The sequence below is a fragment of the Pituophis catenifer genome, unplaced genomic scaffold, assembly GCF_029215685.1.
Source record: "Pituophis catenifer annectens isolate HBS135680 unplaced genomic scaffold, rPitCat1.0.hap2 SCAF_10, whole genome shotgun sequence".
In the NCBI taxonomy this organism is placed as follows: Eukaryota; Metazoa; Chordata; class Lepidosauria; order Squamata; family Colubridae; genus Pituophis; species Pituophis catenifer.
In genome coordinates this window covers 16,873,908-16,888,095 of record NW_027256890.1, presented here as the reverse complement: position 1 = coordinate 16,888,095, position 14,188 = coordinate 16,873,908, and the positions used below count along the sequence as shown (strand labels likewise).

At 44.9% G+C, this 14,188-nt stretch overlaps 2 protein-coding genes and 1 long non-coding RNA gene across 3 annotated transcripts in view; 1 reads left to right on the top strand and 2 right to left on the bottom strand.

Annotated features, from left to right (window-relative positions):
- The first annotated feature begins 2,612 nt into the window (after positions 1-2,612).
- CIART (circadian associated repressor of transcription) overlaps positions 2,613-14,188 on the top strand; it is a 30,881-nt gene continuing 19,305 nt past the window's right edge. Inside the window, exons 1-2 of the mRNA XM_070951068.1 lie at positions 2,613-2,856; positions 8,473-8,531. The gene's annotated coding sequence lies outside the window, so the exon portion shown is untranslated. The remainder of the gene's footprint in view (positions 2,857-8,472; positions 8,532-14,188) is intronic.
- Positions 3,274-10,713, bottom strand: ANP32E (acidic nuclear phosphoprotein 32 family member E). Its single transcript, XM_070951071.1, has 7 exons — positions 10,361-10,713; positions 7,784-7,933; positions 7,434-7,556; positions 6,548-6,713; positions 5,686-5,846; positions 4,948-4,999; positions 3,274-4,619 (listed from the first exon to the last, which is right to left on the bottom strand). The coding sequence occupies exons 1-7, from the start codon at positions 10,427-10,429 to the stop codon at positions 4,552-4,554; spliced, it is 789 nt and encodes a 262-aa protein (XP_070807172.1). The 5' UTR covers positions 10,430-10,713; the 3' UTR covers positions 3,274-4,551.
- Positions 11,559-14,132, bottom strand: LOC139322091 (uncharacterized). The gene is made up of 3 exons (XR_011600825.1): positions 13,727-14,132; positions 13,064-13,258; positions 11,559-12,787 (listed from the first exon to the last, which is right to left on the bottom strand). It is a non-coding gene; the product is annotated as an uncharacterized lncRNA (long non-coding RNA).

The window sequence follows — 14,188 nt, the reverse complement described above, 5'->3', positions numbered from 1 at the left end:
CAGAGCATGTATTAATTTATTGTTTTGACCTGGCATTTGCAGAATACCTGATTATGTATATTCTGCACAACCCAGAACAATATTACTAATCTTTGTTTTTAACCCAACAACCTCACATTTCCTTTCTAAGGCAGAAAGGATACAAAGGATACTTTTTGGGACGGATACAAAGTTTGAATATGGGAAGGATTTTCAACTTACTGGCAAAGAATTTACACACTGGGTGATAAAATGAAAATTCTGATGGGGAGGTTTTCCTTCAATTCATCGCTGGGTTCCTCCTCTTCATTATTGCAATGGCACAACAGTACACTACCAGGGTTTAAGTTAATTTTGCATTCAAGAGTTGCGTACCTGTTTCTCTCCAGGAGCAAAGAGGGAGACACTAACACAGCACCTGTCATATTTTTTTTGCTACAATCCAGTGCCACTTGGGTTGCCATCCTATCTGGGTTTACCTGGGAATTACAAAATAGGGCTACTTGGGGTGTGGGTGTGGGTGGGGGAGAGCACTGGGATGTAGAGAAGACATCTTTTCTTTGAAACCTATCCCTTTGGGTGGACAAACATTGTCACTAAAGCAAATAAGAACAATGTTTTCCCCTTAACTTTTTTCAGTGGGGATAAGAATAATTGAGCACCACTTATGGAACAATAAAATTATGGAACCGGGGAAGTGTTTATTTACTCAACCTTTTCTAAGCTCCCTTTACTGGCTTCAGAGTTCACAAACTCCAGGTGTGTGTGGGTGTGGGTGTGTCTGTGGGGTGCTGCTGCCCTGAAGCCCTTGCCTGCCTGCTCTTTGGGGAGGGGGATGTGTGGGAAGGCAGCAGAGGCATCTCACCTGGGGAGGGTGGAGGCAACAGGCACAGGGTGGTTTACAGTTTATGGAGACCCTCAGTACAAAGTCTGGAATGTGAGATGAGGATGATGGCCAAAAATGACAAGAAATCAAACTGATGCCAAACCCAGAGACCCTTTATTCAAGGTCAGTGCTACTCACAAAGGGCTTCCATTTTCTAAAGCCCCTTAAATCAGACTCTAAATTTGCCCCAAGAGCTCTCAAAAGCAGGGTAAAAAAGATTTGAGTTCCCCCCCCAAATTTGAAAATGCCAATTTAAATATACAGCAAACAAGGCGTAATTTCTTTATTTTGTTGCATTTCCTACTTTTATTACTATAGCAACTCCTATACTGTATCAGCTTACATATTCAGGTGTAATTTACACAAAATCAAAGGTGTACATTTTGACTTTGGGGAATAACGTAGCAAGCAATAGCAGCTTCTGAAGGGTCAGCTAGATAATTGGACCTTGTATTATCAATTTGGATTAGCCATGGTTGTGTTCCAATATGCCGCTCCCCACACTCCGTGAGAAATAGGAAGAGGACATACAAGGAGCATAATATTGATGCTATGTCTAATTTTAGTTTTGTGCCTACACAATTACACAAGCCGTCTTATGAACTTAATGCTTAGCCAGAAAGTTTACTCAGTTTGGTTAAATCCTAGAAATTGGAAGTGTTTCTTTTCTTTTTTTTAAGGAAGCGGATGCCCGGGTAAGTCCAGTGCCTGTTTCATACAGAAGATCACAGGGGAACTGAAAAAAGCTCTAAAGAAGTCTTTGGCTCTTAATTTTTTTTTTCTTACTCTAATTCAATATTGATATCATCCAGTGATCCTTAGCCTAGGGCAGAAGATGTAATTTCAGGTGGGCCTGAGCTCCCAGATGGGATGAAGCCTGAGAGATCAGTAGCAAGCATCCCCCACTCCCACGAAAGTTGGGAATTGCAGGCTCTTCTCTGCTAAGCGTTTTTGGTCGCCTCCCAACCGGCCTTATTTCCTTCCCATTTTACAATCGGCGCTTCTGCTTTTCTGGGAGGGAAAAAAAACCACCGACATCCAAATAAGAAACAGGCCGACGCCTGATTTGCTTGCTTAGGGAAGCGCCTCGGCGGGCAAGCGAAGGAGACGCCTGGCCTGGCTTCTCCTGGCCTCGACCATCCGTTTTCTCCGCCTGCTTCCCTCCCCCCCCCCGCCCCCTGAGTTGCTGGGGGACCCGCCAACCGCCGAGGCATTCGGTCCCTTCTGCGAGGGGGCCGCTCGAGCAACACCCCCACCGCAGCTGCCGGCCTCGGGGGTGGGGTGGGGGGGCTTCGGATCGTCTGTTGGGCGGTGACGGGAGGTCTGGGCGCCTGCTGCCCCCTGGCGGCGGCGGCTGGCCCACGCGGTCGTCTCGCTCAGGCGCGTGTGTGTGTGTGGGGGGGGTTTCCGGGTGAGGAAGACTCGCGACTCATTTAAGCGGCAGAGGCTCCCGCCTTGGCGACGGCAAACAAAAAGAGGGTAAGGAAGAGGGCTCCGCTCGCGCCTCGCCCCCGGCCCGAACTCCTCGCGGCGGACATGAAACGGGCCGATCGAGGCTTCCCCTTCCCCGGCGGTGTAGAGGGGGCGGGGCGCCGGCCGCACGCTCCTCTCGTCTCCCGCCGGGATTGGGCCGGGGGCGGGGCCGCTGGGAGACTGCGACAACCGCCGGCCAATCCACAGCACCGGCCACGAGCCTTTTCCGCTCGAGTCGGCCCGGCTTCCGGCGCGCTGAGGGGAGGAGCTTTTGCGGCCCCATTTTGGGTCGGGCCTTCCAGCGCTCAGCCTTCCCGCCAAAGCAAGGCCTCGTGCTTTCCCCTGCCAGGCGGCCGAGGCCGGTTCTCCGCTGAGGCCGAGAGAGTCCCCGCTTCACTGGCGGGATGATTATCGCAGGCCGTCCCGAGAGTGGAATCCCTTTAGCAAACAAAAAACAAGAGTTCGATTTCGGAAACCCTGCAACACTTTGGGAATAGACAAGCCGGTCTATGAAACGAGTAAGAAGCCCCGATTATGAGACAGCAACACGCCTTTAAACCCGAAAGCTTTTATGGTTTTTAAAGTATTATTCTTACAGAGAAGCGAAATTGGGACTAATGTTTAATAAGTCTTTTAAGATCCCTAACCCTAATTTCTACTAAGTTGCCTTTCACTTTTCTTTTCAAATGCCTTAAAAAGAGCTGTGCGGTGTCGCCCTATTTCTTTTTCCGAGGGAGAGGAGGAGCATATTTAATTTTACTGACGTTTATGAAAGCTAGTCCCTGGAACTAAAAGAGTGCAATGTATTATACTAAGAATGCCTGTGTTTGTAAAATATATTACAGGCGAATGCAATGCAATTTAAGCACCTATGCAGAAATTCTCTATCTAAAACAGCTTCTCTAAAATCTGACAGATTTTTGAATACGTATAGGTATTTGAGCAAAATATTTATTTAATAATACAAGTTCATCTGTCAGAAGCAGAGAACCAACAAAAAGAGATCTGAATTCATTTTTTCTACGTTTTCAAAATAACCTGCACAAAAGGGAATAAGAACATAACCAGTCTACCTTCCACAGAAAAGATTGGAATTGCCTTGCTGGTCACATTTAGCAAATGTATTTCTATATTTTTTTAACAGTGAAATCAAGGACTCTGGTTGAATAACTTTCCTCAATGAGAACCAATACGAACTAAACCTATCCCAGAGAGAACTCCAAATCGTTTGCAATTTTGTATATTTCTTTCCATGACTCAAGGTGTAAAGCCATTCTCCCCTCTGTTGGCTTCAGGGGCCATGCCCTGAATTAAACAGCTGCCTTCCTAAATGTCTTCCCTGTTCAGCAACGCAAGCAACTTGTGGTTTTCAGGAGCTTGGCTCTAAGCCCACTTGTATAACTACCTACCAATATTGCTTGAAAGCGCAATATAGCGAGAAAGAAAATGCAGAATAACTTCTATTGGTTTAAATTTAGTACTGAAGAATGACTGTTCCACATTTTAACCAGAACAAAAGAATTCTGAAATGTGCATGTAAACTAAAGGATCATGAAGAAGTTATAATTTTGAATGAACTATAATTATTTCCAGTTTATATTTTGTTATGGGAGATTGAGACTATTTTAGAGAACTGTATTCCAGTCTTCCTTAAAGTTATCTACCAGAAATGTTTGTGTGTGAGTGAGTGAGAGACTAACCACACACACAAATGAACTAGGATTCAGATATCCTTTTAAAATGAAATGATAGGTAAAATGCGATTTCCAGATCACCTAATTCCCATTTCAGTTGTGATATAGTCCTTTCCAGTGAAGAGTTGGTTATCTTACTCTTGTATATTTGACATGAGCATGCTCTCTTAAAAGTTTAAATTAAATCTGTTCAACCATCTGAAGTAACTGGCTAGGGTTAACAGCATGCTCATAATGAGGAAACAGAAGGAAAAAAATGGGAGGAATAAAGTTTCTAGGCAGGAAATAGGGACAACTGCTTCAGTGAGTAAAACATATGGAAATATGATCAATAATGGATTATTATGTCTTAGTTGGAATGATAAAAAGGGCAAACATAGTAAAACACTTCCTATAAAAAGTTAAACACATTAATATCTTTTGTAGAGACCTATCATACATGGAGCCTTACAAATCTGCATATCACTATTGCATAATTCCAACAAAAATGAATCGGGTCCTATTTGTATTTTCTGCGACTTAATCATCGTCGTCATCTCCTTCGTCTTCAGCTGCACGTTTTCTCTTCTCCCCCCGGACAACGGCGTCTGTGGGAAAGAATTTTTACACATGTCCAAAGAAAAATTAATGGGCAGTGACTCCTGCACACTGTTGTACACTTATTTTCATCACTTCTGAACAATTACATGTAATGGTAACTCACACATTTAAATTTAAGTAGTATTAAACAAGTAGTTTAGAAGCTCAAATGAATCAGGAATTTATTACAAGTTAAATGAAAAGACTAATTTCATTCCAGCTAACAAACTTTATAAAAGTTCTTTTTGTTCTGAGAGAAAACTATCAGAAAAGGCAACTTTTGAATCCAGAATAGTAAAACTTAAAAAGTCAATGTAGGCTGAATATGAAGCTTACCTTCTTCCTCATTGTCTCGCTCCTCTACGTAATCATCATCATCCTCTTCATCCTTTAGAGAAACAAGTTAATGATTTCAGAAATTCAGAATTACTAAGGTCCTTTTAACTAAACTTATGAAAGTAAATAAACATTTTCCATGTAAATAAGAGTGAAAACCAAAACTACAGTTAAACAGCCCTTTAAAGCATTGTAATTGTGGTAATATAATAGCCATACCACCCTTCCCCATAACCGGAGGTTTTAAATTTCAACTTATACAATTTCAACTTATACATTTCTCATTTGATTGCCAAACAGATACTAAGCTCAAGGGTGAGCTATATTACATCTAATAAATTATAAAAGTCACATTCTTTTTGCCTAAAAAATATATTATCACTGTAATCCAGGCCCATATTCTGCTTGTGGGAAATTAGTAATCTTTCAACTGAAATACCAGTTTCTAGGTGCAGTTAAAAAAAGCCCTGATAATTCTCCTGAGAAATATAGTGAAAGATGAAGCCTGGTGGATTTAAATGAATGAAAAAGTGTAAAATCCAAACTAAGGAAAATAAAATAGCACATTAAAGTGCATATTTGACTTTTTTTCTAAAGCTTGAATACAGTGAATATCCACTTATGCTATAGCAGGAGAAAACCTGTAGAGGACTTTGGCACAAACTGACAGGGCGTTAAAATATGAAGCCTAGTTAATAAGGTTAAATGCTTTGCAAATGAACAGTAAGGTATAATAACCTGAATCTCTTCTTTCATCAAATAGGAAAGACCCACTTCCTCCTCTTCCTCTTCCTCTTCCCCCTCCCCCAAGTCTGAAGCTTCATCATCTTCATCGTTTTCCTCATATTCTCCTGGGGGACCAGCTTTGTCCTCATCTTCATCCTCATCTTCATCCCCATCTGAAGGAAAAGTGAATAAATGCATGCCGTATCCATCCTGACTTAGAACCTAAGGGTCGATCCAGGGGTTCAAATTCAGCATACAGTAGAAAAACCCACTTCTAAATGAACGCAGGAGATAGCGGAAATAAATGCTCAGGTACCCTCTTTCTTCTGAAAGATTGTAGGTCACAGAGGGGTGTAACTAAACTGAAAAGATCTGCAACTACTAAACAAACTATTTCTAAAAAATGTATATTTATAGGAAATGTAATTTTGCCAAAGGCAAAGTTTATTTTCCCCTTGTAAGGAAAACCATTCGTTTATTAGCATGTAGAGTATGTATAATTTTTTTTTTTTTAAAAAAATTGATTTATATGCCGCCCCTCTCCGGAGACTCAGGGCGGCTTACAATGTGCTAAGCAATCGCCTTCATACTTTTGTATATTTATACAAAGTCAGCTTATTGCCCCCACAAACTGGGTCCTCATTTCACCTACCTTAGAAAGGATGGAAGGCTGAGTCAACCTTGAGCCTGGCGAGATTCGATCTTACTTTAATTGCAGACAGCTGGTGTTAAATTACAAAGCTCTGTCTGTTGAGCTATCCAGGCTCCCTTTGAATAGTGTATTTTGATCTCTGGTCAATTTTTCATATTTCAGGTATGTATTTCCTACCGTACCTTGAAAATATTCATAGTAAATATTCCAATGAACAATTACCATCATCGTCTTCCTCTTCTGAATCAGGGGCCTCATTATCATCCTGATCAAACCCATCTAGATACGTGATTTGGTGGAGCAGTTCAAACACACTTTCTCTGTAATCTTCCAGATTTGTGATCTCACAGTTAAACAGATCAAGGCTTTTCAGGTTCTTCAGATTTTGCTAAAAATTGGAAAAACACGGAGATGCTATTTATTAAATTGCTAAACCAAGTTACTATGCTATGTATACTTATCTATGGGGTTTGGGGCCAAGACAATAAGAGAACTGAAACTGCCCTTTATATTTTTCTACATTGGTGCCAACTCCCTTTGTATGCTAGAATGAAAAACAGCTTCTTAAGTCAGTGACTAGGTTGAGTAATTCTGCCTGAGATCCGATATGCATAACAGCATACACATCAGCATGGAACCCAAACCTGATTCTAAATTCCAAGTATTAGGCAGAAATAGCAGCTAGATCACAAGGAAATCTCTCCGTTATAAAATGAAATGTCAAAGGAAAATATGTGCAAATGCCTGCAGAGTTGTGGCTGGTTCCTTTTTTTATTGGGATCTGCCAGGGTTCAGTTTAGACCAAATTGGTCGGACTGCCTCGTCGAAGAGGGTGCAATTTGTAATCCAACAGATCAAGAGGGTCCTATCTTAGAAAAGACTGCGGTAGAGCTCTTTTAAACTGTTTGGACTGTATTTGGTATTTAGTCACAATCATATCCCCTACAGCAGCAGTTATGACACATTATTCAAACAATGGTGTTCCATTTTTCCAAGGCTCTTTAGTATCTTAAATACATTGGCCTTGATTCTGTGACCGCTACGTAATGACGACCAAGTACATCTTAAGACCTCTTTAAAACCCCTCCCCATCCAATTCTATACTTACAAGAGTTTCAACAGTGCTGAGATCCTTGATTTTGTTGCCGCTCAAATTTAGATATGTAAGATTTGGACATCTCTCTGCCAGGACTTCTAGACCGCCGGAAATTAGATTGTCACTCAGTTCCAGCTACAGCATAAACATGTCAGTCAGTGGAGTTGACTTTGAAATGTACACATTCTCTCATAAAAAATTACCTAAGCAAATGTATGCTTTCGTGATACAGTGACTATAATAGGCGACATATATTACTAATTATCATTGACAAGATTCTTACACAAAAGACTGCTTGGGCATTAAAGCTGGTATAACTGCCACATGCCACTGCAGGTCACCTGCCATAACCAAACACTCACCCTTCGAAGCTTTGTCAGCGTGGGGAGCTTGGCCAAAGAGGTCAGCTCTGTGTTGGCCATGCTGAGAAACTCCAGTTCTTTGAACGAGTCGTTCAGGCCTTCAATTTCACCATTGCTGGACCGGCAGTTGTCCAGCACCAGCTCAGCCACCTGAAAGAGCAGCACATTCGCCCTTCAGCTGGAGGGCTGAAATCCCCAGTCTCTCAACTCAACAGGGGGCCACGTTAGAAGTATTTCCCAACTTTCTCGTGCAAACTTGGCTAAATGACTAAAACAATGGTCAGTTAGATTCATTTTGGATACACGTGATAATCATCATATGTAATAAAAATTAAAACTTTTTTTAAAATACCGAGACAGGTCATACTCAGATATAGCAAAGACCTTTAAAAAAACCTGCCCTGAAGGAAAGGTCTTAGGACTTTGACAGTTACAGTAGCAACATTCTTACTAATAAAAACTAGAAACTTTTTATTTATACATGGAAGCTTAATGTAACCATTGCCTTCACATGGCAAGCCTTGTCTTAAGTGACAGCATTTGCTCATGTTGATTTGGGCAGGGGGACTCCCCAAGGGGCAGGGGCAGGGTTCCAGCCTAAGAACCGTTCATGGCACGCTTTGTAGTGGCATTCTCTTTTAAATGAGACTTGCCAAGCTTTTAACAACTGGTCTCTTATTTTTTACTAGGTACTATAAGAAGCATCAATTTCTTCTCTAGAAAATACCGAAAAAAATGTACGAACTGGGTGAGTAAAGACCTTTTCACATTTATTCTCAGGAATGTACTAGGGAAGGGGGCTCATTGCGTACTGTGCATTATGGGCACTGTGATGGCTGTTAATTCTTCATCTTCTGCACCTTCTGAACAAGTGCAGGGGCAGTTCCTGTCACCCATCAGCAGGGAAGATGCAGGGAAGCTCTGCCTTGGGTTTTCCCCACAGCAGGGAAGGGGAACAGGGCAAGAGGATCACTTTGCTCCCTCCTCTCCAATGCTTGAGCATATTTTACAAGAGCCACAGCTTTTGGCAATCTTCCAAAGAACCTCAAGCTCAAAGAAATCTCCATTCAATCCCATGCAGAGGCCGAGGTGGTGGTGGTAGGGGAACAGAGGAAGAGCAATCCTGGGAACCTTAATGGGCCAGTCCAAGACTTTAGGCTCCTCTACCAACCATGCAGCTACTTTGGGGACAGCCTCTCCTTTTGGAAGGGAGCTATGGCGGAGGGAGCACCCCTGGCATTATCTGCAGTGCTCCTGTGGCATGAGAAGTCTCCTGTCTCTCCTCTCTGGTGGGTTGTTCTTTGGCTCCCCCCACCTTTCTCCATCTTGTGTTCTTGGGACGGACTGGATTAAAACTCCCTCGGAAGCAGCTGGTTCCCTAGGGCCAGTGTAAGCCATCACATCCTAGGGCATGAGGTGGGCGCACTCTTGCCTTTGTGAGCACTCCAGAGGCACAGGGCACAGAAGCCCCAGGCAGGCAGGCATAGCTTATCGTCCTCTCTCCACTGGCCTTATCTCCTTGAGCGCCCAGGCATGAGATTTCAAGGAACAGGGAGGGGCGTTGCCCATCCATGGCTGCTCTTGGGGCGATTTCTGCCCTCAATTTTTTAGAAAGATTAAACCTCATTGAAAATGCCTGGCTGGAAGGAGCCTTGGTGGCGTGTTTCTGCTTTTTAAAGAAAGGGTCCATCCTCCACGCTCTACGGAGACAAGAGGAAGGAGTCTAATTCATCTGCGTAGAAGAGACTAAGATGGATTCAGCTGCAGCCAGGGTTGTTTACCAGCATTTGTGTAAAGTACATTCGCTACAAGAACCGACAGAGTCCAGCCTTTCTACCCTTACGGACGCTCTGGCTTTTTTCTGCATGAGAAAGGGGGGAAAACCCCAAGGGACAATTTGCTGGGTGGGAGGAGGGCAGCGTGAAAAACTCACCACCACCTTTTCACAGTTGAGACTGCCTAACCTAGATTTGACGAAAGAGCCGTTAACTGCAAAAAAAGGGGGGGAAGGGGAAGGGAGGAAAGTTTTAACTTGGGAACCTCCTTTCTCGTGCTCGGTTCTCCTTCGTCTGGAGCCGCCGCTTATTTTTAATTAACTGGTTTGGGGCGGGGAGAGATTGCACGGCGGGGACTGCCCGAGCCGAGGCGGCATTGGGAACGGAAGAGTTAACCAACTCGCCTCTTGCATCGGGCTTCCAACAACCCCCTTTAGGGTACGGAAGGCAGGAGCAACCTCGCGTCCTGTGATTTATGCCGCGCCGGGATCGCTCGGGGAAAAGGTGGAAGCAGGAGAGTCAGAAAAGCCAGTTGGCCGTTGTCGTTGCCGCCGCCGCCAGGCCTCGCAGAGAAAAGCCCATCTCTGGGAGGTCGGGCCCTGGATAAGAGCCCTTGAAAGGACTGGTCGAAGGAGACGGGTCCGGCGGCCGCTCTGCTGCTAAGGCCCCCCACGCGCCCTCCTCCGCCGCCGCCGAGCGCATCGATCGCCGCGCGCTTTTGCCACGATCGAGGCTCGAGGAGGGAAATCCTGGGAATCTTTAAAAATCTTCCATTTCCTTCCTCCCAAGGGTTTGTCCTCACCTTCTCGGGCGCGCGGTTCCTCAACTCCAGGTTAACGCGCTTCTTCATTTCCAGCTTTTTCATCTCCATCTGGAAAGCCTCTCCAAAGTGGAGAGCAAGGAGGGAGGGGCGCAAACTACCTAAGGAGAACCCGACAGGCAGGCGTGGGGATGCGTGGCGAGGGGGAGAAGAAGAACAAAATAAAGGGAGAGTCCCCCCCTCTCGGCTGTTCAGCAAAGGGCCCCGAAGGCGGTGCGAGCGGAGTTGAGAACTCCGGGCTTCTCTGCCACCCCGATCCCTCCTCCTGTTGCGAAACACGCAGCTCCTTTCCCTTCAATGGCCGCTCGCACACTGAGCCTCCATGACACGGCGCATGGGGCCCCCTAGCAGATGCCCCGCCTCTCCCGGCGTGGCTCTCGACGCCGCTCTCCGCCCCAGGGAGGCGATTGGCTGGACGCGCGGAGCCCCCACGGCTCGACGAGTGGCCGCGTGCGCCCCTCTTCCCTCCCACCCCCAGCTCTCGGGCACCGATGTCTCCTTTTGTGTGCGCCCGAGGCGCTCTGGAAGCAACGCGGGGCTGTGGGCGGGGCTGCCGATCAAGCGGGGGTCCGGGACCCCTTGTGACCTGCGATAACCAGGCTCTGAAGTTTGTTCTCCCCTCGCTCCTTTTCTCTAAAAAAGGGTCTCCTGCGTGCTGTACAGCAACACTCATTGTTGTGACACAATCTATCATGTTGCTTTCCATGTGCATATATATTTGCAGACTAGAGGCTAAAAAAAATCATTGTTTTGATAAAGTAATGGTGGGAAAGTACAAGAACAACAGAATATTCTTTGCTTCCATCATGTGTCTGCAGTTTGGGGTCGTTTGAGTGTGTCACTTGTGTAGGGCAGGTACAGCGTGCTGCCTCCTTTCGTTCTCTGTATCTATTCACTGTAAAACTACTGCCTATTTCCATCCTAGATGGCCAGTGTCTTAACAGCCGAATTCATAATTTGCCTTTTAAAAAGATGCATTGTGTGTGGTCCTGTTTTCTCACAGGCGTTTAATTACAACAAGGTAACATCGGTGCTAGTAATCGGTGCATCATCACCTAGCACTGATGATGTTAGCTAGTTGGGTAGTGAAACGTCTGCAAGAAAACCAAGCCCAGAGACCACCAAGGACCCCACAGTTCGACACTGTTGGAAATGATTCCACACACAAAAAAACTTGGATTGGTAAGAAAAGAAGTTTATTTACCCAAAATAAAATAAAAAAAGCAGTTTGCAAAGTGCGGTGGGGTCTCGGCTAGAAGCTTCAACAGGAAGTTCTAATCCAAAAGCCACACCCCTGAATTCAAAAGCAAGACATTCTATACACCCGATCGCGATGCCCCCTTCCCTCCCCTTTGGTCCCATTGGATAGGTCCTCTGGGCTTACAACTAATCCGAGGCACTTATTAAGAATACATTAACCCCCTTCCCGCCCTTGTTTGTTTTACCTGCTATTATCATCCAAATTTCCTAGCCATGTGCTGTTTTAGCACAGACTACTTCTTAACGGTTGGTAATACAAAGGATTTTATTTTTGAATTTCATTGTTTCCTACAACACCAAGCTACAAATGTTCTTTTCTAAAGATACATTGTGTACTCGAAGCATCGGTATTGGGACCCCCTATCATGTTTTACGGAAATCCACAGATGGTCATGAATTGTTATTGGACTGAAGTTTTCCCCTCGTTTTCAATGGGGGATTGCACACAAGAGAGCATGTGTGAATATAAAGCACTCCTTTTACAGCGTTCCTTGTGTAAAATTAGCATTTTACTCTACTGATCTTGAGTAAAATTAGCAAACAATTAGATAATTAATTAATTGACCACTTTCCTTTTAACCTCTTACGAACTGATTAATTATAATTGTACAAGAAAAAAGTGGACTTCTTGGTGCTTCATTACCCAACTAGGAAACTTCATCAGCATGAACGAGTGTGGGGTTTGTTGCCTGTAGCTTGCCCTGCCAGTTTGAGTGCGGGCGTGATTTTTTTCCTTGGCGGAATACTGCTTTCCATCTTTTCTTCGTCTGGTGCAGATCCCTGCTTAGAATCTTGGCTGCTGGAGGGGATGTCTTCCTGCCCACCTGTCCTCCTTCCACAGTGGCTATAGCAGTCCTTGCACTGTATGTGGTAAGGCACTCTTCCTTCTTCTTCCATTCAATTGTATCTGATGTTTTGAAGACTGCCGTTTTCTTGGCAAGGTTTTGCAGAACTGGCTTTTTTCTTTTGCCACACAAACCTTGATCTGTCTGCCATTGCTTCAGTGGCACATCCGTTACCAAAGGATGAATGGTCTGAAGCAAAAGCATCACTGTAGGCCAAAGACATTCTGCCCAACAATGACAATTATAATTTTTCCAAATTTAGCGTACCCTTCTTAATTTCATTCCACCGATTAACATAATTGTTCTGAAATAAAGTAGAATCCGTATTAGTCATAGTAATGCTCATTACTACTCATACTTTTTCTCAACTTCCCTTTTTGTCTCAATCTTTAACTATTTTTTCCACCAATTCTTTTGCTCTTCCATCCTTATCTATTTTTTCATTATTAATTTTGAATCCAGCTAAGCACCAACATCCTTTAATTTTTCCATTAATATTTCTATTGATTCCAAAGGATTTTCCAGAATTATCAAATCCTGGGCAAATGCCCATAATTCATGTTTTTCTTTTAATCCTCACCCCAGAAATTATTTTGTCTCATGTCTCCGTTCAGTTGTTCCAGAGCTGAGGAGAATAACAAGGGTGAGAAGGGGCAGCTACATCACTTTTTGTATCTCACAAGGTTTTGATAATTCTCCATTTGATCTGTGCACTGGTGAGGTAGTAGACGAGACAATCATCTGTTGGCTCATCCTGTCAGAGATATTGCCTTACCTAAATGGAGAAACAAAATCACAAAGACACAGTGGGAACAGTTTTATCTTTTGGTTAAAAACCTAGGTTGATCTTTTGTGAATAAAATCCAGAAAGACCCATTTTCTTGGACCCTTTTCAGGATTTCTTGGCCAAAAACATTCTTAATAATGTACAGTCACTATTCATTAGTGCTGAATCCTGACCTCCTTTGGATATTAATGCCATATTGGCCTCTGTCCAACTGTCAGTCTGGGTAGATTTCCTGTCTCGTCTGTTTCTAAGGAAGGAGAGGCAGGTAAACCATCTGCCCAACAGGCTCTTTCCCAATTTTGGCCTTTTTGATGGCTTCACAAGCTTCACTGATCCAGGTGGGTCCGTTTAGTTTCTATACTTATTGTAAATCTGGCAGTCCGGGGCTGCTGCCCCGGGGCCCGGTGGGCCCGGGAATTGGGGGACATCTGGGTTTCGCCCGTCCCCACCACAGACCTGAGAAAGGAGCCAGGCTGTCCCGGGATTTCCTGCTGGCACTGGCTTCCTTCTGACAATCTTGCAGCGTGGCTTTTCCTCTGCAAACCGGCAACCTTCGCAGAAGCTGGGCTGCTTCTGCCTCCTTGCCCAGGGTTGCCACCCTCTCCTGCACTGAGCTTAGTGTCAGGTGGGCCAGCAGGGAAGAGGCGGAAGCCGCCAGTCCAGAGCCTCGCTCGTTGCCGGAGCTCCAAGCCAGCGGCACCGGCCGCCCCCTTCCCCCTCGCAGAAAGGTGCCTTAGAGACGGCCGAATGCCTCACGTTCCTTGGCGCTCTGTGACCGGCTGCCTCGGGGGCAGGATGCCCCTTTGGGCCTCGCCAGGCCCCTGGCGAGGCACCAGCAAGCGGATCCCCACCTGCTGTGAGCTCGGACGGCCCCAATTGGGTGCGTGTTCTCCTCCGGGGGGGGACTGCAGCTCCCAG

Bases quoted from the DNA above. Each gene is read 5' to 3' on its own strand.
- ANP32E (XM_070951071.1), bottom strand. From the start codon at position 10,429: ATGGAGATGAAAAAGCTGGAAATGAAGAAGCGCGTTAACCTGGAGTTG. The intron at 6,714-7,433 runs GTAAGTATAGAA...TCCAATTTTTAG, and splicing joins TCAGCACTGTTGAAACTCTT to CAAAATCTGAAGAACCTGAA. The intron at 5,000-5,685 runs GTTATTATACCT...GTTTCTCTAAAG, and splicing joins TGATGAAAGAAGAGATTCAG to GATGAAGAGGATGATGATGA.